The sequence below is a fragment of the Bos mutus genome, chromosome 11 (genome assembly GCF_027580195.1).
Source record: "Bos mutus isolate GX-2022 chromosome 11, NWIPB_WYAK_1.1, whole genome shotgun sequence".
NCBI lineage: Eukaryota > Metazoa > Chordata > Mammalia > Artiodactyla > Bovidae > Bos > Bos mutus.
Window position 1 is genome coordinate 7,973,338 of NC_091627.1, and position 23,375 is coordinate 7,996,712.

General features: G+C 48.9%; 1 protein-coding gene and 1 non-coding gene across 4 annotated transcripts; one reads left to right on the top strand and one right to left on the bottom strand.

Annotated features, from left to right (window-relative positions):
- The first annotated feature begins 458 nt into the window (after positions 1 to 458).
- Positions 459 to 549, top strand: TRNAR-UCU (transfer RNA arginine (anticodon UCU)). The gene is given in 2 exon segments: positions 459 to 495; positions 514 to 549. It is a non-coding gene; the product is annotated as a tRNA-Arg (tRNA).
- An 8,539-nt stretch (positions 550 to 9,088) lies between these two features.
- Positions 9,089 to 23,325, bottom strand: COQ4 (coenzyme Q4). 3 transcript variants are annotated; one of them, XM_070378906.1, is made up of 8 exons: positions 22,997 to 23,273; positions 22,780 to 22,911; positions 21,368 to 21,464; positions 20,740 to 20,842; positions 12,637 to 12,660; positions 10,872 to 11,001; positions 10,179 to 10,272; positions 9,089 to 9,616 (listed from the first exon to the last, which is right to left on the bottom strand). In XM_070378906.1, exons 1-8 carry the CDS (start codon positions 23,064 to 23,066, stop codon positions 9,445 to 9,447), a joined length of 822 nt encoding a protein of 273 aa, XP_070235007.1. In that variant the 5' UTR covers positions 23,067 to 23,273; the 3' UTR covers positions 9,089 to 9,444. The 3 variants fall into 3 exon arrangements, with proteins under 3 accessions (XP_070235007.1, XP_014337933.1, XP_070235008.1); XM_014482447.2 differs by lacking the exon at positions 12,637 to 12,660 and having other exon boundaries at positions 22,997 to 23,215; XM_070378907.1 differs by lacking the exons at positions 9,089 to 9,616; positions 10,179 to 10,272 and adding an exon at positions 10,283 to 10,482 and having other exon boundaries at positions 22,997 to 23,325.
- Positions 23,326 to 23,375: the final 50 nt, after the last annotated feature.

The following is a 23,375-nucleotide window of genomic DNA, read 5'->3' on the forward strand; positions in this document are numbered from 1 at the left end:
CCCGCCCTTCTCCCGCCATCCAAACCGGCTGTGCCGGCCGGCAACACCTCCTCCGGCGCCTTGCCCACGAGCGAGCGAGCCGCAGAACCGGCCGGTGCCGCGCAGCCTCTGAGAGCCCGGCTCCGCCGGATTCAGCCCGCCCCCTACGCGCGCGACGGCCTCGGGCAGGGTGCCGCGCCGCACGCTGGGGATTGTAGTTCGCGCGCCGCGCGCCCCCGCCAGGCCGGGAGGAGACAGAAGGGCTCTTCTGGACCCCAACTCCCCCCAACTCGTGGGCGCCCGGACGAGCGGGGGGAAACACCCCCCCCCCCCGCAACGCACCACTGGCGGAGATTCCGGGAATCCGCACCCAGACACTGACAAAGAGTTCGGCAAAGGCCCGGCGCCACACCTCGCAGGGCGCTAAAAGGGCGGGTTTTCAGGCAGAGGTATGCCGGCGCGGGGGAGGGCGAGCAACCGGCTCTGTGGCGCAATGGATAGCGCATTGGACTTCTAGCTGGCCTGGGTGTGGTTATTCAAAGGTTGTGGGTTCGAGTCCCACCAGAGTCGAATTTTGACGGCTCTTTCCTCACTTCCATTAGGATATTTTGTGGCCTCCAGTGCCATAAGAAGGAAGGACTGATGCTGAAGCTGAAAAACTCCAATACTTTGGCCATCTGATGCGAAGAAATGACTCATTTGAAAAGACCCTGATCCTGGGAAAGATTGAAGGCGGGAGGAGAAGGGGATGACAGAGGATGAGATTGTTGGATGGCATCACCAACTCGATGGACATGAGTTTCAGTAAACTCCGAGAGGTAGTGATGGCCAGGGAGGCCTGGCGTGCTGCCGTCCATGGGGTCGCAAAGAGTCGGACACGACTGAGCGATTGAAGTGGACTAAACTGAGTGCCATAAGGTTCAGAAAACCCCCCACGCTTCTGCAGACCTCAGGCTAGCGCCAGTGCTTCTGGGACGGTAATAAACTTGGCACCCGGAGTGCTGTGTAGGAACCCTTTGCTGTCCTTGCTACCTGAAGCACTCAATATGCCAGCAAATTTGGAAAACTCAGCAGTGCCCGCAGAACTGGAGTTTTCATTCCAATCCCAAAGAAAGGTAATGCCAAAGAATGCTCAACTACTGCACAATTGCACCCATCTCACACGCTAGTAAAGTAATGCTCAAAATTCTCCAAGCCAGACTTCAGCAATGTGTACCGTGAACTTCCAGATGTTCAAGCTGGTTTTAGAAAAGGCAGAGGAACCAGAGATCAAATTGCCAACATCCGCTAGATCATGGAAAAAGGAAGAGAGTTCCAGAAAAACATCTATTTCTGCTTTATTGACTATGCCAAAGCCTTTGACTGTGTGGATCACAATAAACTGTGGAACATTCTGAAAGAGATGGGAATACAAGAGCACCTGACCTGCCTCTTGAGAAACTTGTATGCAGGTCAGGAAGCAACAGTTAGAACTGGATATGGAACAACAGACTGGTTCCAAATAGGAAAAGGAGTATGTCAAGGCTGTATATTGTCACCCTGCTTATTTAACTTCTATGCAGAGTATATCATGAGAAATGCTGGGCTGGAAGAAGCACAAGCTGGAATCAAGATTGCTGGGAGAAATATCAATAACCTCAGATATGCAGATGACACCACCCTTATGGCAGAAAGTGAAGAGGAACTCAAAAGCCTCTTGATGAAAATGAAAGAGGAAAGTGAAAAAGTTGGCTTAAAGCTCAACATTCAGAAAACTAAGATCATGGCATCTGGTCCCATCATTTCATGGGAAATAGATGGGGAAACAGTGTCAGACTTTACTTTTTTGGGTTCCAAAATCACTGCAGATGGTGACTGCAGCCATGAAATTAAAAGACGCTTACTCTTTGGAAGGAAAGTTATGACCAACCTAGATAGCATATTCAAAAGCAGAGACATTACTTTGCCAACAAAGGTCCGCCTAGTCAAGGCTATGGTTTTTCCAGTGGTCACGTATGGATGTGAGAGTTGGACTGTGAAGAAAGCTGAGCGCCAAAGAATTGATTCTTTTGAACTGTGGTGTTGGAGAAGACTCTTGAGAGTCCCTTGGACTGCAAGGAGATCCAACCAGTCCATTCTGAAGGAGATCAGCCCTGGGATTTCTTTGGAAGGAATGATGCTAAAGCTGAAACTCCAGTACTTTGGCCACCTCATGTGAAGAGTTGACTCATTGGAAAAGACTCTGATGCTGGGAGGGATTGTGGGCAGGAGGAGAAGGGGACGACAGAGGATGAGATGGCTGGATGCCATCACTGACTCGATGGACGTGAGTCTGCGTGGACTCCGGGAGTTGGTGATGGACAGGGAGGCCTGGTGTGCTGAGATTCATGGGGTCGCAAAGAGTTGGACACGACTGAGTGACTGAACTGACTGAACTAACTACCTTGAAAGCAACCTGGCATACTTGGTAGTAAGTACAAAGGGCACGGACCTGGAGACCTCTATAAATCTTTGGCCCCTGAAGAGTATGACCACATTTGTCGTGGCACCTGCCCAGCCCTGGGCCCCCTGCCAACTTCCCTGCCCTGTGTCACTCTGGACCTCTCAAAACTGGGCTCCTTGATAATGAAACATGTTGGGCATCCACAATTGCCACTTGTCGTTAAATAGATCCCTTAATCCAGAGCGAGGTTCCAGAGGAAGGGGACACATGTATACCTATGGCTGATTCATGGTGATGTTTGTCAGAAATCAACACAATACTGTAAAGCAATTATCCTTCAATTAAAAATAACTAAAGTTTTTTTTTTTTAACTTAAAAAAGATAGATCCCTCCTTAATCCCTTAATTCAGTCCAAGTCCTTAAAAGTGAGGAGGGACAATTTTCAGAGCCTGTTTATAGAAACTAGAAATGAAATTTGGAAATGCAGTACTTGGATGCAATCTCAAAAATAACAGAATGATCTCTGTTCGTTTCTAAGGCAAACCATTCAATATCACAGTAATCCAAGTCTATGCCCCAATCAGTAAAGCTGAAGAAGCTGAAGTTGAACGGTTCTATGAAGACCTACAAGACCTTTTAGAACTAACACCCAAAAAGATGTCCTTTTCATTATAGGGGACTGGAATGCAAAAGTTAGGAAGTCAAGAAACACTTGGAGTAACAGGCAAATTTGGCCTTGGAATATGGAATGAAGCAGGGCAAAGACTAATAGAGTTTTGCCAAGAAAATGCACTGGTCATAACAAACACCCTCTTCCAACAACCCAAGAGAAGACTCTACACATGGACATCACCAGATGGTCAACACCGACATCAGATTGATTATATTCTTTGCAGCCAAAGATGGAGAAGCTCTTATACAGTTAGCAAAAATAAGACCAGGAGCTGACTGTGGCTCAGATCATGAACTCCTTATTGCCAAATTCAGGCTTAAATTGAAGAAAGTAGGGAAAACCACTAGACCATTCAGGAATGACCTAAATCAAATCCCTTATGATTATACAGTGGAAGTGAGAAATAGATTTAAGGGCCTAGATCTGATAGATAGAGTGCCTGATGAACTATGGACAGAGGTTGGTGATATTGTACAGGAGAGGGATCAAGACCATCCCCATGGAAAAGAAATGCAAAAATACAAAATGGCTGTCTGGGGAGGCCTGACAAATAGCTGTGAAAATAAAAGTCAAAAGCAAAGGAGAAAAGGAAAGATATAAGCATCTGAATGCAGAGTTCCAAAGAATAGCAAGGAGAGATAAGACAGCCTTCTTTAGCGATCAATGCAAAGAAATAGAGGAAAACAACAGAATGGGAAAGACTAGAGATCTCTTCAAGAAAATTAGAGATACCAAGGGAACATTTCATGCAAAGTTGGGCTCGATAAAGGACAGAAATGGTATGGACCTAACAGAAGCAGAAGATATTAAGAAGAGGTGGCAAGAATACACAGAAGAACTGTACAAAAAAGATCTTCACGACCCAGGTAATCACGATGGTGTGATCACTGACCTAGAGCCAGACATCCTGGAATGTGAAGTCAAGTGGGCCTTAGAAAGCATCACTACGAACAAAGCTAGTGGAGGTGATGGAATTCCAGTTGAGCTATTCCAAATCCTGAAAGATGATGCTGTGAAAGTGCTGCACTGAATATACCAGCAAATTTGGAAAACTCAGCAGTGGCTACAGGACTGGAAAAGGTGAGTTTTCATTCCAATCCCAAAGAAAGGCAATGCCAAAGAATGCTCAAACTACTGCACAATTGCACTCATCTCACACGCTAGTAAAGTAATGCTCAAAATTCTCCAAGCCAGACTTCAGCAATATGTGAACTGTGAACTTCCTGATGTTCAAGCTGGTTTTAGAAAAGCCAGAGGAACCAGAGATCAAATTGCCAACATCCGCTGGATCATGGAAAAAGCAAGTGAGTTCCAGAAAAACATCTATTTCTGCTTTATTGACTATGCCAAAGCCTTTGACTGTATGCATCACAATAAACTGTGGAAAATTCTGAAAGAGATGGGAATACCAGACCACCTGATTTGCCTCTTGAGAAATTTGTATGCAGGTCCAGAAGCAACAGTTAGAACTGGACATGGAACAACAGAATGGTTCCAAATAGGAAAAAGAGTATGTCAAGGCTGCATATTGTCACCCTGCTTATTTAACTTATATGCAGAGTATATCATGAGAAACGCTGAGCTGGAAGAAGCACAAGCTGGAATCAAGATAGCCGGGAGAAATATCAACAACCTCAGATATGCAGATGACACCACCCTTATGGCAGAAAGTGAAGAGGAACTCAAAAGCCTCTTGATGAAAATGAAAGTGGAGAGTGAAAAAGTTGTCTTAAAGCTCAACATTCAGAAAATGAAGATCATGGCATCTGGTCCCATCACTTCATGGGAAATAGATGGGGAAACAGTGGAAACAGTGTCAGACTTTATTTTTGGGGGCTCCAAAATCACTGCAGATGGTGACTGCAGCCATGAAATTAAACGACGCTTACTCCTTGGAAGAAAAGTTATGACCAACCTACATAGCATATTCAAAAGCAGAGACATTACTTTGCCAACAATAGTCCGTCTAGTCAAGGCTATGGTTTTTCCTGTGGTCATGTATGGATGTGAGAGTTGGACTGTGAAGAAGGCTGAGCGCCAAATAATTGATGCTTTTGAACTGTGGTATTGGAGAAGACCCTTCAGAGTCCCTTGGACTGCAAGGAGATCCAACCAGTCCATTCTGAAGGAGATCAGCCCTGGGTGTTCTTTGGAAGGAATGATGCTAAAGCTGAAACTCCAATACTTTGGCCACCTCATGGGAAGAGTTCACTCGTTGGAAAAGACTCTGATGCTCAAGTGATTGGGGGCAGGAGGAGAAGGGGACGACAGAGGATGAGGTGGCTGCATGGTATCACCGACTTGATGGACATGAGTTTCAGTGACCTCCGGGAGTTGGTGATGGCCATGGAGGCCTGGCGTGCTACGATTCATGGGGTCACAAAGAGTCGGATACGACTCAGCGATTGAACTGAACTGAACTGGGGACTGGAGTAGTTTGGCCTCTGCACAGCAGAGGTGCTTACCCCATAGATGTTCAGCTGTATTGGCATTAGGACCTTGTAGCTGTGTTAAGTCCTTCTACTCGGAGTGTGTGCAAAATACCTGTGGCTGGACTGTGGACACAGTGACTTTAGAGGAGGCATCGAAGAGCCTTCATGGGAAATAACAGCTTCCACATGGTAAATTCTTACTCTGTGCTAAAGCATTACCCTTGCACGATGGTCCTGTTGTGGGATAAGTCTGTATTCTCCCCATTTTACAGATGAGATAAACAGAGGCTCGAAGGGTGATGTGATTACTACAAGGGTGCAGGGCTGGTTGGTGACAGGGCCAGATCTGTCTTAAGAGCCTGTGCCCCCCAAACACAGATGGAGGGAAAGGGAGCTTCCCCCTTGGCTATTGGGAGAGGACGCAGGGCCTGCGCATCCCAGGACAGGCTCCATCACACCCCAGCTGTGTGACCCTAGTGCTCAGTTGCGTCCAGCTCTGTAGCCTGCCAGGCTCCTATGTCCATGGGATTTTCCAGGCAAGAATAGTGGAGTGGGTTGCCATTTCTTCCTCTAGGAGATCTTCCCAAGCCAGGGAGCAAACCTGGGTTTCTTAAGTCTCCTGCATTGGCAAGTGGATTCTTTACCACTGAGCCACCTGGGAAGCTTCAAATTTGAGAACAGTAAAACGTATATTTCTGCTTCATTTACTAACAAGGCTGTATATTGTCCTCCTGTTTATTTAACTTATATGCAGAGTACATCATTCAAAATGCTGGGCTGGATGAATCAGAAGCTGGAATCAAGATTGCTGGAAGAAATATAAACAACCTCAGATATGCAGATAACACCATCCTTATGGCAGAAAACGAAGAGGAACTAGAGCTTGTTGATGAGGGTCAAAGAGAAGAGCGAAAAAAGCTGGCTTAAAACTCAACATTCAAAAAACTAGGATCATGGCATCTGGTCCCATCACTTCTTAGCAAACAGTTGGGGGAAAAGTGGAAGCAATGAGATTTTATTTTCTGGGACTCACAAACCACTGTGGACAGTGACTAGAGCCATGAAATTAAAAGACACTTGCTCCTTGGAAGGAAAGGTTTGTCTATGACAAACCTAGACAGCATATTAAAAAGCAAAGATATCACTCTGCCAACAGAAGTCCTTATAGTCAAAACTATGGTTTTTCCAGTAGTCATGTATGGATGTGAGAGTTGGACCATAAAGAAGGCTGAGCGCCGAAGAGTGGATGCTTTTGAATTATGGTGCTGGCAAAGACTGTTGAGAGTCCCTTGGACAGAAAGGAGATCAAACCGGTCAATCCTAAGGGAAATCAACCCTGAATATTCACTGGAAGGACTGGTGCTAAAGCTGAAGCTCTAATACTTTGGCCACCTGATGCAAAGAGCCGACTCATTAGAAAAAGACCCTGATGCTGGGAAAGACTAATGGCAAAAGGAGAAGGGGGAAGTGGAGGATGAAACAGTTAGATAGCATCACTGACTCAATAGACATGAATTTGAGCAAACTCCTGGCCACAGTGAAGGACAGGGAAGCCTGGTGTTCTGCAGTCCATGGGGTCCCAAAGTGCTGGACACAACTTAGCAACTGAACAAGAGGTAAAATCCCATTGGCAAGTTATATCATTTCAAAAGCTTTACACACTCAAAATTTTGATAGTTACTGCCAAACTGCTGCTCAAAAAGATAACACTGATTATACTTCTAAGAAATTTCCATTATTTTACATTGTAGGCAACTGAGAACATTTTTCACATTGGTTACTAATAAAAACATACAAATGAACCTCTTAGAAAATCTTCAAATCTCTCAGAAAAATAAAACACTCATAATCATGGAAAGTCTGTTGTGTGTGACCTTAGGGTACTCCCCAGACCTGAGACCCTCACTGCAAAATGCGGTTGTTGTGGGGACTGAATGAGATCTTGCCAGCGGGGTGCTCAGCACCATTACTCCAACCATGAAGCAGCAAGCCCCAACTGCCAGCCAGGCAGTGGTTCCCAACAGTGAAGAGAAAGGTCACTGCTCTCTGGGAGCACCCAGCTCTAACAAACGAGGTTATCCCCGGGTGTGGTGAGCACCATAAAGAAAATCCTTGATGAGAGGGCATGAGGACGAAGAGACGGTTTCAGACAAGGTGGTCTGGGAAGCCCCCTTGGAGGTGACGTTTGAGTACTGGTGTGAATGACAAGGAGCTGACCACATTACGACCTAGGACGTGGTGTTCTCAAAGGTAGGAAGACCACCACCGTGGTTTATTTGGACGAAGGAGGGAAGATTCCGGGTCTCCAGGGCTGCGGGAAGAGCTTAGGATGTTGCAGCTATTCCACTGTCATTTTCTTCCCACCGTGAGCTGGAGACCAGGCCCCCTCGCCAGCTCACCCTGGTGCCTGGGGGCCCAATCTCTTGAGGGTCGTGAAGGCCCGGGGTCACCAGGCACCAAGTGGCCGGAGCAGGTGAGCTCGCTAGCTGGGCAGAGACCATCTGAGGGTCTGCCCTTCCCCCACAACCATCAACTTTTCCAGACCTCAGGGTGGAGGTGCTCGGGGCCCGGGGAAGCAGCTGGCAGGTCTGGAAAGGTGGCCTGTACTGCGAAGATGGATGAGGTACAGGGAGCTCGCCCCGACCTGCTCCTCTGTGGATATTCAAAGCGCTCAGGACAAGGCTTCCCTCTTGAAAAGGCCATGGTTTCAATGTAGGCCTCCAGCCTCCCAAACCCTCCCTCCACCTCTGGGAGCGCTGGACTGGGTACATGATGGGTGTGAGGAAGGCTGAGGCACTGGGGTGGCTGTGCCAGCCAGGTCTCCGGACAGTCCCTGACTCCAGCCCTATCTCCACTCCTACTGCCTCGAAATACAGGTGATGGTACCACCTCTGTCCTTGCGTTGCTGGAGGTGTCGATGTGGTAACGCACTGAGGTACGGCCGTAAACCGCAGTCCTTATTATCCACAGGGAGGCTGCAGCACAGAACCAGCCAGGCTGTGTGGCCTGTGTTCTGCTTTCTCCGGACACCTCCTTGCTTACATCTGGGCCTTCCATCGCCCTACCCACACAATGAGGAGCTGGCCTCCAAAACTTCTAAAGACTCTGGGAGTCCTTCTGGCTGTAAATCCCAAGACAGGGCCGCCTACCCTTTTGACAATGCTCTTCACCCTGCCTGTCCACATTTCTTGGCTCTGACTTGAGGAAAATGCCTGGCTGCCTACTCCAAAGGGAGCCTGCAGTCTCACAGCTGCCTCCTCCCACTGCGAACACAGCAAGAACAGCTCCTGCTTGGGCCCCTTCTCTGGGCATCACCTCATGAACCCCCAGAGCAGCCCTGGGAGGTGAGGGCCACTTCAATCCCTTCTACTGATGATGCAACAGGTCCACAGAGCGGAAGGGATCGGCCCTAAGTCCCTCTGCTAGAAGGTGGAGGAGGAGTGGGGAATTTGAATCCCAGAGGAGCAGGGAAAAGCAGCAGAAGCTCTGGCTGGAGGGAGTGTCTGCCCTCAGTGCTCAAAGGTCCAAGCCTGCCAGGGTCATGGGCAGCACCAGGAAGAGATGGTAGAAGCAGACACGGGACCTGATGGGAGCCTTTATTCAGACAGCAGAGACCCGCCTCCCCCTCTGCCTCCCTCTTCCTCAGGCCTTGGGAATAAAAGGTAGCCCTTCCCCCTGTGAAGACTCCCCCAGGCTGGCACCCAGAGAATGCTGGCAGGCAGGGAGGGGTCGGGCACATGGGTTGTGGACTTGAGCAATCCCTGAGCACTCGAGGTTCACTTCTGGCTCCCCAGGAGCTCCACTGGCTGCTCCCTCTGATAAATTATGATGAGTGACGTCCAAGGGTCAGAGTTCACAGAGGAACCTGGGTGCTGGCACAGATGTGCTCCACCCCCGGAGGAAGCGGGGGGTGGGGCGGGGCCTCAGGCGCTCAGGGTCTACACCAGGCCCTCCACACACAGGGGTGGCTCCGTGATGCCCAGCTCCTGCCGCAGAGCCTGCAGGGGCTGTTCCCAGCGCCGCTCGTAGTACACGTTGAGGACACACGGGGCTCTGCGGCCATTCTCAACTGCCCATGGGATCAGCTCCGAGATCAGCAATTGTAGGCTCCTGTGGGGCCGCAGAGGAGAGAGAAGACAGAGGACCCGGGGTCCTGAGCGCGGGGCACGCCACCTGCCCTGAGCCGACGGACGTGTCCTCAGTTAATCCGCACAGACAAGAGGAGGCAATTCCCAGCCCCACTTTTCAGATGAGGAAGCAGAAGCTCAGTGAGGTAAAAGCCCTGTGCTCAAAGCCACACATTTTGAACACACCAAAGCCCAGCTTTAAATCGAGGGCTCCCCCACCTCCAGAAACTAATGCCAGACTGCATCCCCAGGAACCCACACCCCCCACGCACCGCCCCCCACCCCCGGCCCCAGGTTTCCTGACCCGGCTGTTCTCACTTGATAACTGGGGCCTGGCCCGAGAAACGACCTCAAGTTCTATGAAGCGTCCAAGCTTCACGAAGCCTCATCCTGGAGCCCCTGCACTGGGCCACGTTCACACTCTGCCCCAGCCCTCCCATCCTGGCTTCCTGAGATCCACTGGGGCTGCTCAGAAAGGCTGTGGGCTCTTCCCATTTCCTGGAGCCCTGCACCTTCCCCCGACCCCTCAGCACTTGAGAACTTACTGGGCGCTGAGTCGGATCGGTCCAAAGAGTGCACTCAGGACGCACATGGGCAGGCCGGTCTGGACAGCCTCAAACCATTTCACCACGATCTCCCCTGGCAGGCAGGGTGGGGAAGTGAGTGAGAAGTGAGGACGGGCCGGGGGAGGAGAGGCCAGTGATGCTCAGGACATGGTGAGGCGTCTGCTCCACTCTGATCTCTACCGAGGGGGTCAGCAGTGCCCAGTCCCGGCCTGTGCTGGTCCTTGGGGCACTTGGCTTGGGGTAGGGGGAAGAGGGTACAAGAAAGAGCAGGAGGAGGCAAGGGCTGGAAAGGAAGCTTGGGGTCAGGGTGCGGGACTCCAAAAGCCAGGCTGAGGAGTCCAGGCCTCCGGGAATAGCTGAGGGTTTCAGAGCGTGGGGAGCCCAGGTGTCTGGACACTGCCACGTCAGTGTAGGAGCTGTCAGAGGCACTGGGGCAGAGGATGGGGATGTGTGGCCCAGATACACCATGATGTTTGGGTAAAGTGAAAAATGAGGCACCAGGTCAGCTAACTGGTGAGCAGCTGAAACAGGTGTGCCCTGACCTGGCCTTGCAGATAGACTGGGAGACAGGCTGAATGGAGGGCCCGGCCCCACCCAGGCCCCTCACTGGGTATGCTCCGCCCCACCCCCACTCTGGAAGCATCCAGGGGCTGCCGGTTGGCCAGCACTCACCCAGGATGTTGGTGGGCATGCCCAGCAGGGTGTGGAGCATGTCATGGATCTCCCGGTACCGCTGGATCACGTATGCTAGCTCCTCATCGTCCACGAAGCGGGTGGGTGCGCGGGTGTCTGGGGAGACCCTCTGATGATCATGAAAGTGAAATTGCTCAGTCGTGTCCGACTCTTTACGACCCCATGGCCTGTAGCCTGCCAGGCTTCTTCATCCATGGGATTTTCCAGGCCAAGAATACTGGAGTGGGTTGCCATTTCCTTCTCCAGGGGAATCTTTCAGACCTAGGGATCGAACCCGGGTCTCCTGCATTGCAGGCAGATTCTTTACATTCTGAGCCACTGGGGAAGCCCCCTGACAACCATGAGCCCTCCCTAGACCCCTTCCTCGTGGTTCCCGGGGTCCAATTTTCCAGCCTCTCCTCGACTCTCAACCACGCCACCAAATTCACACCCCAGCAGAACTATCTCCGGAGTTGAGGTCTGTCTGCACCTGCTGACAGGGGAGTCTGCAGGCAGGGAATATAGGGGGTGCCCCCTTGGTCTACCTCAACTCACACAGAATGTACAGCCCCTGCTGATCTCAGAAACCCCTGGTGGGGAGAGGGAAGCAGGAGGTGTTTTCTGATATACAGAGTTTCAGTTTTTACAAGATGAAAAAGCTCCGGTGATTGGTTTCACAACAGTGTGACTATACTTAACACACTACTGAACTGCCCATTGAGAGATGATTAAGGTAGTAAATCTTATGGTGGTGGTGTTTTTTTTGAACCACAACTGGAAATAAAATGAAGGGGGGAAGCAAAGAAGCACCCAAGGCCCCCACTTCTTCAGATGAGCTGCTCCCAGCCTAGGGTGCTCTTTCACCTTGACAATTCCTACCTGTCCTTTACAACCTGGCTTAAGTGTCCCTTCTGCAGGAGGCTACCCCTGACCTTCAGACAGATCAGGTCCACGTTATGGTCTCTTAGAGCGCCCGGTCCTTTTTTGTGGCGTCTGACATGACTGTGTCGTGCTGTTTGGTGCACGTGATCGTTAATGTCTCTCGTTCACACCAGCACTGTCGGGTACAGCAGCCAATCATGGCAGCCACCAAGGCTTAAGGTGACAAGTGCCAACTGAGATGCGCTGCATGTGTGAAATACACACTGGAGCTCCAAGACTCGGCATGACAAGAATAATGTGAAATTTCATAATTTTATAGTATCGATTACATACAGAAATGGTATTTTAGCACACGAAAACAAGATATGTTATTAAAAGTAATTCTACCTGTTTCTATTTTGTTTATCTGATGGCAGCAGATTCTAAATTCCCTTTATAGTGTGCATGCTATCTCCGTAAACAGTGCTGCAGCAGCTGGTCATCAGCCCAGGACAGGGCTCTCTTGTTCTGTCTCCAAGGCCTGGGAATCAACCTCCTGTAAATGCAGGAGTAAAAGGCCAGCCCCAGGCACTTTCTGACCCCAGGCAGGGATACCAGCTGTCCTTCTGTTTCCGCCCACTGCCTCTTCGAGTTCTCAGCCGCACCATGCAGAGTAGGTCTTCCTAGTTTCAGAGCATGAGCTCAGCCTGTCCAGAGGTCAAGGGATTTGGTGTCTTTATTTTGGGGGCTACTAGCCCAATGCCACGGTCTGTGTTTGTGACTTCATTGGGTCCCTGGTTCTAATTTCTTCTATAGAGTTCTGTCTGCTGTGTGAAGCTGAAGCTGGTCAGTGACGGCTGACACCTACTATGTTTCAGCACTGTATGAAGTCCTCTGTACATACCGTCATGCCACGTCCTGAGGCCACCTGGGAGGAGATATTGCTATCAGCCTCAGATACAGATAAGAAAAAAAGGAGAGATAAAGTAACTTTGTCAGAGATCACACAGCTAATCAAGTGGCTGAGTCAGGATTCCGAACACAGCCTGCTGGATTCTAAAGCCTTAACAGCCATTATTAATCAGCCATATAAGTGCCCTGGAAGTTAAACATGAGGTTTCCTCACCTCAGATAAAAGAGTCTGAGGCTCAGAGGTCAAGTGATTTGCCCAGAGCTTTAAAGATGGAAAGAAAGGCTAGCAGTCAGTCTCAGGGAAGGTGGCCTGACCTTGACCTTTGATCTAAACCTCCACTGAGACAAAGGTGTTCCCTTACATTTTGTGGGCTGCCAGGTGTCTATACTCTAGAAGTGTCACAATCTCCAGGGCTGTTACTTAAGGCTGTGGCTGAGCAAGCTGCCCAGGGAGGCCTTGGCAGTCCCATCCCCTCTACAACAACAGGACAAAAGGCTCTGGGGGACTTCAGAAGGAGAATATCCTTTTCTAGGTGGTACCTGGAGCAGGTCACCCTGGTGGAGTTCCCACTGATGAAATAAACTTGCATCTTGGTGAAATTTCTGGGCGATGGTATAATATGGGGCGTGGGCAACAGGGAGCAGTACAGCAGAGGATAGGAAGATGATTATTTTCTCAGGGACAAAATCTAAAGCAGACTTCTCAACCATCTACCCGGGGATAGCTGCAGTGCCTGGAGCCATTTAAGGCTGTCACAACTTAGTGGGGCCAGTGCTACTGGAATCTAGCACGTAGAGGCCAGGGATGTTTCCTACAATGCACAGCGCTGCCCTACAACAAACAATTCTCCAGCCCCAAAGTCAACAATGGCAAGGTTGAGAAACCCAGCTCGAGAGCAATCTTTGCTCACTCTTTCACCTCCTCCAGCCTGGTTGGCTCCTGCAGCTGGACTGGATGGCGACCTGACAGAGGTACTGTGATGGGAAGTGGATGTGCTGGAGGCAGGGAAGGGTAGGAACGGGGACTCTGCCCTGCTGTATCCTAAGGTCCTTTTATAAAGCAGATCATGTTACTACCTGGCTCGAAACTTCAATGGCTTCCTATTGCTTCTATTACAAAATACAGACTTTGTCTCTAAGCAGATAGGGTAAGGGGCCCATGGAGAAAGAGAACCAGGCATGACATTCTTGACTTAAAGAGAACTAGGCATGACATACTTCTCACTAGAGAAGCCATTTTGGCCTAAGTCAACTTGGGATCTAAGCCTGGACACAATGCTTGCCCTTCAAAATGTCTCAGTAATTAATGATCTTAAAGGAATAAAGGGATGCAGGAACAGAGGAAAAGCAGTCAAGAAACAATGAAAGAGAAGTGAAAGTGTTAGTTGCTCAGTCATGTCTGACCCTTTTGACCCCACGGACTGTAGCTCCCTAGGCTGGGGAGGCCTTACAAATAGCTGTGAAAAGAAGAGAAGCGAAAAGCAAATAAGAAAAGGAAAGATATAAACATCTGAATGCAGAGTTCCAAAGAATAGCAAGAAGAGATAAGAAAGCCTTCTTCAGCAACTAATGCAAAGAAATAGAGGGAAACAACAGAATGGGAAAGACTAGAGATCTCTTCAAGAAAATCAGAGATACCAAAGGAACATTTCATGCAAAGATGGGCTTGATAAAGGACAGAAATGGTATGGACCTAACAGAAGCAGAAGATATTAAGAAGAGATGGCAAGAATACACAGAAGAACTGTACAAAAGAGATCTTCACGACCAAGACAATCACGATGGTGTGATCACTCACCTAGAGCCACACATCCTGGAATGTGAAGTCAAGTGGGCCTTAGAAAGCATCACTACGAACAAAGCCAGTGGAGGTGACAGAATTCCAGTTGAGCTATTCCAAATCCTGAAAGATGATGCTGTGAAAGTGCTGCACTCAATATACCAGCAAATTTGGAAAACTCAGCAGTGGCCACAGGACTGGAAAAGGTGAGTTTTCATTCCAATCCCAAAGAAAGACAATGCCAAAGAATGCTCAAACTACCGCACAGTTGCACTGATCTCACACGCTAGTAAAGTAATGCTCAAAATTCTGCAAGCCAGGCTTCAGCAATATGTGAACTGTGAACTTCCTGATGTTCAAGCTGGTTTTAGAAAAGGCAGAGGAACCAGAGATCAAATTGCCAACATCCGCTGGATCATGGAAAAACCAAGAGAGTTCCAGAAAAACATCTATTTCTGCTTAATTGACTATGCCAAAGCTTTTGACTGTGGATCACAATAAACTGTGGAAAATTCTGAAAGAGATGGGAATACCAGACCACCTGATCTGCCTCTTGAGAAATTTGTATGCAGGTCAGGAAGCAACAGTTAGAACTGGACATGGAACAACAGACTGGTTCCAAATAGGAAAAGGAGTATGTCAAGGCTGTATATTGTCACCCTGCTTATTTAACTTCTATGCAGAGTACATCATGAGAAACGCTGGACTGGAAGAAACACAAGCTGGAATCAAGATTGCCGGGAGAAATATCAATAACCTCAGATATGCAGATGACACCACCCTTATGGTAGAAAGTGAAGAGGAACTAAAAAGCCTCTTGATGAAAGTGAAAGAGGAGAGTGAAAAAGTTGGCTTAAAGCTCAACATTCAGAAAATGAAGATCATGGCATCTGGTCCCATCACTTCATGGGAAATAGATGGGGAAATAGTGGAAACAGTGACAGAGTTTATTTTTGGGGGTTCCAAAATCACTGCAGATGGTGACTGCAGCCATGAAATTAAGACACTTACTCTTTGGAAGAAAAGTTATGACCAACCTAGACAGCATATTAAAAAGCAGAGACATTACTTTGCTAACAAAGGTTCGTCTAGTCAAGGCTATGGTTTTTCCTGTGGTCATGTATGGATGTGAGAGTTGGACTGTGAAGAAAGCTGAGCGCCGAAGGATTGATGCTTTTGAACTGTGGTGTTGGAGAAGACTCTTGAGAGTCCCTTGGACTGCAAGGAGATCCAACCAGTCCATTCTGAAGGAGATCAGCCCTGGGATTTCTTTGGAAGGAATGATGCTAAAGCTGAAACTCCAGTACTTTGGCCACCTCATTCGAAGAGTTGACTCATTGGAAAAGACTCTGATGCTGGGAGGGATTGGGAGCAAGAGGAGAAGGGGACAACAGAGGATGAGAGGGGACAACAGAGTATGAGATGGCTGGATGGCATCCCTGACTCGATGGACGTGAGTCTCAGTGAACTCTGGGAGTTGGTGATGGACAGGGAGGCCTGGCGTGCTGCGATTCATGGGGTTGCAAAGAGTCGGACACGACTGAGAGACTGATCTGATCTGAGGCTCCTCTGTCCATGGGATTCTCCAGGCAAGAATACTGGAGCAGGTTGCCATTTCTTCTCCAGGGGATCTTCCCAACCCAGGGATTGAATCTGGCTTTCCTGCACTGTAGGCAGACTCCTTACTGTCTGAGCCATCAGGAGATAACAGTTCAATGAGAAAAGAGTCCCAGTTCCGCCTCAAAGAATATACATTAACAATCTGATATGTATCTTTACACGTTCTATAGAAACTAAGGCCTCCACCCAGGTGGAGGGTGGTATCTACATGCTAAGATCCCAGACTAGTTAAAACCTAAGATATGATGATGTTGACCTTCTCTGACTCTCCTGATATCAATCAACTAAGACTTGGACCCTGTTGACCTTTGCCCCAATTCTATGCTGAATTCTCTGCTCAAGATCTGATAGACTGCCTGAAGAACTATGGACACAGGTTCGTGACACTGTACAGGGGGCAGTGATCAAAACAATCCCAAGGAAAAGAAATGCAAAAAGGCAAAATGATTGTCTGAGGAGGCCTTACAAATAACTGAGAAAAGAGAGGTGATAGTCAAAGGGGAAAAGGAGAGATATACACACTTGAATGCAGAGTTCCACCACTTGAATGCAGAGTTCCAAAAAATAACGAGGAGAGAGAATCACTTCCTCAGTGATCAATGCAAAGAAATAGAGGAAACAATAGAATGGGAAAGACTAAAGAGATCTCGTCAAGAAAATTAGAGATACCAAGGGAACATTTCATGCAAAGATGGGCTCGATAAAGGACAGAAACAGTATGGAACTAAAAGAAGTAGAAGATATCAAGAAGAGGTGGCAAGAATACACAGAATTATACAAAAAAATCTTAATGACCCAGATAACTACAATGGTGTGATCACTCACCTAGAGCCAGACTCCTAGAATGAGAAGTCAAGTGGGCCTTAGGAAGCATCACTATGAACAAAGCTAGTGGACGTGATGGAATTCCAGCTGAGCTATTTCAAATCCTGAAAGATGATGCTGTGAAAGTGCTGCACTCAATATGCCAGCAAATTTGGAAAACTCAGCAGTGGCCACAGGACTAGAAAAGGTCAGTTTTCATTCCAACCCCAAAGAAAGGCAATGCCAAAGGATGTTCAAACTACTGCACAATTGCACTCATTTCACACGCTAGCAAAGTAATGCTCAAAATTCTCCAAGCTAGGCTTCAACAGTATGTGAACTGAAAACTTCCAGATGTTCAAGCTGGATTTAGAAAAAGCAGAGGAACCAGAGATCAAATTGGCAACATTGGTTGGATCACAGAAAAAGCAAAAGAATTCCAGAAAAATATCTACTTCTGCTTCATTGACTGTGCTAAAGCCTTTGACTGTGTAGATCACAACAAACGAAAATTCTTCAAGAGATAGGAATACCAGACCAGCTTACCTGCCTCTTGACCTCTATATGCAGATCAAGAAAGGACAGTTAGAACTGGACATGGAACAACAAAATTGGGAAAGGAGTATGTCAAGGCTGTATATTGTCACCCTGCTTATTTAACTGATATGCAGAGTTCAGTTCAGTTGCTCATTCATGTTCGACTCTGTGACCCCAAGGACTGCAGCATGCCAGTCTTCCCTGTCCATCACCAACTCCCAGAGTTTGCAAGAGTATACGCAGAGTACATCATGCGAAATGCCAGGCTGGATGAAGCAGAAGCTGGAATCAAGATTGCCAGGAGAAATATCAATAACCTCAGATATGCAGATGATATCACCATTATGGCAGAAAGTGAAGAGGAACTAAAGAGCCTCTTGGTGAAGGTGAAAGAGGAGAGTGAAAAAGCTGGCTTAAAATTCGACATTCAGAAAATGAAGATCATGGCATCTGGTCCCATCACCTCAAGGCAAATAGATGGGGAAACAATGGAAAAAGTGAGACTTTTATTTTCTTGGGCTCCAAAATCACTGCAGATGGTGACTGCAGCCATGAAATTAAAAGATGGTTACTCCTTGGAAGAAAAGCTATGATAAACCTAGACAGCATACTTTAAAGCAGAGACATTACTTTGCCAACAAAGGTCCATCTAGTCAAAGCTATGGTTCTTCCAGTGATTATGCATGTGAGAGTTGAACCATAAAGAAAGCTGAGCGCCGAAGAATTTATGATTTTGAACCGTGGTGTTGGAGAAGACTCTTGAGAGTCCCTTAGACTGCAAGGAGATCAAACCAGTCAATCCTCAAAGAAATCTGTCCTAAATATTCATTGGAAGGACTGATGCTGAAGCTGAAGCTCCAATCCTTTGGCCACCTGGTGCAAGGAGCTGACTCATTAGAAAAGACCCTGGTGCTGGGAATGATTGAAGGCAGGAGGAGAAAGGGATGACAGAGGAGGAGATGGTTGGATGGCATCACTAACTCAGTAAACATGAGTTTAAGCAAGCTCTAGGAGTTGGTGATGGACAGGGAAGCCTGGCGTGCTGCAGTCCATGGAGTCGCAAAGAGTCGGACACAACTGAGCGACTGAACTGAACTGGGCTGTAACCCACCAGGCTCCTCTGTCTATGGAATTCTGAACTACAACAAGCCCCTTCATGAATATGAATATACTGTTAGCTTAAAGTTTCCCCAGTTTTGCTGATAACAGACAATGTTTTGGGAAAGATCCCTGGTCTTCTCCATGCATGCATGCATGCATGCATGCTGAGTCGCTTCAGTCGTGTCCGATTCTGTGTGACCCCATGGACAGCAGCCCACCAGCTCCTCTGTTCAAGGGATTCTTTTTTTTTTTAATCATTTATTTATTTTAATTTGGCTGCACTGGGTCTTAGTTGCTGCATGTGGGATCTAGCTCCTTGTCCAGGGATCGAACCCAGGCCCCCTGCATTGGGAGCGCAGAGTCTTAGCCACTGGACCACCAGGGAAGTCCCTGTCCAAGGGATTCTCTAGGCAAGAATACTGGAGTGGGTTGCCATTGCCTTCTCTGATACACACTGCAAGTAACAAATCCTTCCTTCTCCTGATCTTTGGTTTGGTTGTATCTTCAGGCTCAACACCCACCAAGAAATGGCTTTGGGGGTAACCCAGTTTCGGGGTAATACTTCCTGTGGTGTGCAGGGCCTGGCTGAGCTAGGCCGACCTCCCAGCTCACTGGGGGCCTCCCCACAACTCATTCCTGTGAAGCTATACTGGCCACGTGGATCAGTTTTCCTTTTCCTAAACACACATAGCCTGGCACTCGCCAGCTCCTCCGCTCAGAATGCTCTTCCCCAGTTCTCCTCCGAACTGACTCCTCCTCAGCCTCCTGGAAATCTCCACCCCTTCCCCAAAATGGTTGCAATAATCCTCCCATTCATTAGCCTATGAAATTACCCAGCCCATGAAAGAACGAAGTCTGCCACATTTAGAGGCCACCACTCTCGCCTTCTGCGGTGGCTCACACTCTGTGAAGTGAGTTTCTCTCTGAATAAATCCACTTCTTACCACTTTGCCTCTCAATTGTCTGTGATGAGACATCAAGAACCTGAGCTTCACAACTGTGGGTTTTGGCTGGGTTCAAGTCCTAGCCTGAGTGCTTCCCTGGTGGCTCAGAGGTTAAAGTGTCCACCTGCAATGCGGGAGACCTGGGTTTGATCCCTGGGTCGGGAAGATCCCCTGGAGAAGGAAATGGCACCCCACTCCAGCATTCTTGCCCGGAGAATCCCATGGACAGAGGAGCCTGGTGGGCTACAGTCCACGGGGTCGTAAAGAGTCGGACACGGCTGAGCAACTTCACTTTCTTTCACTTCCTAGTCTGAGGTACACGGTGTTTCGGCAGGGACTCCTATGACCACCCTGTGGGAAGGGGCCACCAGCCACCCCGACCCCACCTTTGCCCTCTATCGGGTTGACTGGCGTCCTCACAGCAGCACCTACGAGAACAGAAGCCCCAAAGGACAGGTGCTTTCCTGGTTTGATTCACTGTGTCCCAGCTGCTGAGGACACTGGTGTGATTTTTCTTCTTTTGGCTGCACTGTGAGGCATGCAGGATCTTAGTTCCCTAACTGGGCACTGAACTGGAAGGCAGCCACTGGAAGGCAGCCACTGGACCACGGGAAAAGTCCCATCTGGTATGTTTTAAGTACTAAATAAATATTTTGCCTGAATTTTCATATTAAAGTTTTCTTCTTTTACTGCTTTATGGTCTACCCGTCCCCCACTAGAATATTAGTTCCATGAGGGCAAGACCTTGTCTAAGTTGCCACACTTGGATCAGTGGATGGCGCATGACTGATTCTGAAGAAATGAATGAGTTCCTCAGTAGTTGGGGGTCCTGACGCCCTAGTCTGTGTCCTCTCTGGCTGGGGTTGGAGAGTGTCACAACTTGTCACACCCAAGGGGCACACTGTCTCTACAACAGGGGACACGATGTGATAGTTAAGAGCATAATCCTGATTTGAATATTGCCTCCGTTAATACTGGCCTGTGAAATCAGCAAGTTGCTTAACCTCTCTGAGCCTTAGTTTCCTCATCTTGGCAGAGTTGTTGGGGTGGAATTCAGTGAGATCACATGTGAACCCGCCATGGGGCACTCAGTAGAGGTTAGTAAGTGCAGGGCAGTGTAATTGCTTGGAGCGACGTTCCTGGCCCACGTGCCTGTACCACAGAAAATGCCAATGCCTTGGCACGAGAGACTGCAAGGCAGTGCTGCCCATGGTGGAAGCACAGGCCCCTCGTTCCTCAGGACATTACTCATGTGCCATTCATCTGCCCTCCCTGGTGACTGCCAAACGCACAGAAGCTGGAGACTCACATTCACATCCAGGAAATGGAGATATGCGCAGCCAAAGGAGCCCTCGGGCAGACTCCGGAGCTTGCCCATGTCGAGGGTGGACAGCGAGATCCGGGGACGCTCCCTGTGAAGCAGAAGGCAGGACTCAGATACTGGGAAGGCACCAGCAAAGGCAGGTGAAAGGTCCAGCTAGATTAAGGGTGTGAGAGGTGAAGGGGCAGAGGGCAGCAACGGGGTCAAGTCCTAATGCAGCCTCTACTACTGGCCAGGCCAGTGGCAGGGACTGAAGAGACTACCACAAGCTAAGGCTGTGGTTCCTGCCTTAGGTAAATAGGCCTCAGACGTGATCTGGGTATTCACACAGGGCACTGCAGGGGTGCAGGTTACAGGCAGCATATGCTATGGGACATTAGTGAACGCACAAGAGCCCTGTTGTTGGAACAGGGCTGAGGCCACCATACTGCACTGTCCAGAGGTCATCAGAGTTGTCTATGTGAATGACATCCATGGAGTTGGGCAGTGCCCAGCCTGTGCAACCATCCATGGCCATGGTATCAAGAAGAGTTCCCTAGAGGAACACCATGTGATTCCAGAGAAATCAGAATCCCCAAAGAATGCCCTCAATCCCCCAGGCAGAGCTGGGACCTACTGCAGGATCTGGGCACCCTCTGGATCCCTCTTCATCTGGTCCCTGAGGACCTTCAGGGTACGGCGTCCTGTGGTCTCTCCCAGAACTGCAACCATGTCTGAAAGGAAAAAAAATGGGGACAAATGGAGGCTATGATCTTAGGTAAATTATCTGACCTGGTCTAAACCTTAATTTCATATATGATAAGAGTATCTAGCTCTTAGTTATGAAGATTCAAGTTAAACAGTGAATCACCTGACACCCAGTAAAGCTCAGTACGGCTACAGTTATTACTGTTATCAGTCTAATGGGGTGAGGTGGCTCTGGCTAGCACCATGTTCCAAAGAGTTAATAAATCACTTTCACATCCATCATCAGGACAGAATGTCACGTCTCTGTGGATGGATAGACTCTGGTATCAGACAGTGCTCGGTTCAAGCCCCATTTTGATCACAATGTAGGTGACTGTGTGAAAACTGCTTCACGTTTCCAATCTTCAGGATCCTAATATGTGAAGTGCACGTAATACCTTTCTTTTACGGTTAATGTTAAAAGTCAAGAAGGTTGCACATATAGAACACTTAACACAGTGAGCAAGTAAAATAAGGACTCAGTGAGCAGTCAGCATTATCATTTTTACTGGAAAGAATAACAGTGCTTTCAGGTCTAAGAATCCTAGAGGGCATGAGAAAAACACTGTAGGATCCCAAAGTGTCCCATTAAAACATCCAGCAAACATTTATCGAGCATTTATTATGTGCCATGCATGATCCCAAATGCTAACAGGATGTTATCATTTGATGGATGCTCATAAATTATCTAGTCCAGAGGTTCTGTGTGTCTGGGTAACAGAATCTCCCAGGAAGCAGTTTAAAAAGGCAGAAGCTCAGATTCCACTTTCTTTCTATCCTCCCCTACCCACTCCTGGCAGATTCCAATTGTGTAAATTTAGGGTGGGACCCTGGCATCTACATTTTTATGAATGTTTCGGATGATTATAACTTGCAGCCAGGTTTGGGTACCCTGGCCTAGTCTAATCTACAGTTAACCAAGCAAACGCGGAGGCTTTGACAATGGCTGACAATGGCCTGGCTTTCAAGGCAAGGGCACACCGGGCCCCGGACCCCCGCTGTTGTTCAGTCACTCAGTCCTGTCCGACTCTTAGCGACCTCATGGACTGCAACAGGCCAGCCTTCCCTGTCCTTCACTATCTCCTGCAGTTTGCTCAAACTCATGTCCATTGAGTCGGTGATGCCATCCAACGATCTCATCCTCTGTGCCCCGCTTCTCCTCCTGCCTTCAATCTTTCCCAGCATCGGGGTCTTTTCCAATGAGTTGGCTCTTCGCATCAGGTGGCCAAAGCATTGGAGCTTCAGCATCACTCCGGATCCCTAGTTGCCCCAGTAAAGCGCCTACAGCGCAGGCTGCCTTACCGTGGCGATAGGGATCGTACAGCGCCATCCCGGCAGAGCCGGCGGCCAGCAGCACCTTCTGCAGCACGGAGGTGGGGATGTGTTCGGGGTAGAGCAGGCCGGTGCCATGGCTCACGGCTCTGAAGGGAACACCTGCGGGGCAAGAAAACAGCCGCGCGGTCAAAAGAGCGGAGCGGGGCAAGTCCCCGGCCCTCCTTCCCGCGCCCCTGCCGCTTGCCTGCAGGAGGGCCGGGACCGCCCCGGAAGGCGCAGAGCGGGCGCAGGACCCCGCGCAGCAGCGTCGCCATGGCAGTGGGGACCGTCAGACGTCCTGGGGGTGGGGGTGGGGGAAGGAGCGGGGCAAGGCCGACTCCACCCCCACACCCCGCTCTCAAACTTCTCTGGCGACGGCGCGCCGGAGAAGTCAAAAGGACTCGAGCCCTACTGCGCTGAGTGGGGAGGGCCTTTTGGGCGGGAAAAATAGCACGGACAGAAAAAGTCTCTCGCTGAGCATGAGAAAACCTAGGCAACCCCTTTGTCACCTACACCCATGGATATAAAATCCTCCTCATTTCACCTCACCTCCAAGAGAGGTCTCCAAGTAAGCCTCGCCACGT